General features: G+C 42.0%; 1 protein-coding gene across 1 annotated transcript; it reads right to left on the reverse strand.

The window, feature by feature from the left end:
* Positions 1-55: 55 nt before the first annotated feature.
* PHALS_08472 (uncharacterized protein) lies at positions 56-369 on the reverse strand (the record flags this gene model as incomplete). Its single annotated transcript, XM_024723825.1, has 2 exons — positions 56-279; positions 348-369. The coding sequence occupies 2 exons, from the start codon at positions 367-369 to the stop codon at positions 56-58; spliced, it is 246 nt and encodes an 81-aa protein (XP_024574763.1).
* Positions 370-388: the final 19 nt, after the last annotated feature.

Raw genomic sequence — 388 nt, forward strand, 5'->3', positions numbered from 1 at the left:
ATTGTAAGAACACTCCCAGTGGTGGTAAGAGTACAGTGCAAATTAAACGAGCAGTTTAATCCCAGTCAAATTCCGAAGCACTCGAAGATGAACGACGTTCGTCACCCTCGAACCAAGTGTCGGCATCGTCTACAACGCGGCCCATTTCGCTATAGTGTAAGCTACTTCGTGAAATGCTAATAACAAACTTTTGGCAACTGTCGAAGAAGAACGGGAGAGGAAAAAGAACTCGTAATATGTGATTCAACTGTAAAACACCCGTTCCAACTGGTAGGTCGTCTTTGATATATTAAGCTAAGACATACTATGACTACTAATTTACTACTAATGTGTCCTCTTTCTTTTACTTGCGACTGCGCAGTCAGCCATTGCAATAAGACTCAAGTTG

Source organism: Plasmopara halstedii, assembly GCF_900000015.1.
Source record: "Plasmopara halstedii genome assembly, contig: Scaffold_322, whole genome shotgun sequence".
In the NCBI taxonomy this organism is placed as follows: domain Eukaryota; phylum Oomycota; class Peronosporomycetes; order Peronosporales; family Peronosporaceae; genus Plasmopara; species Plasmopara halstedii.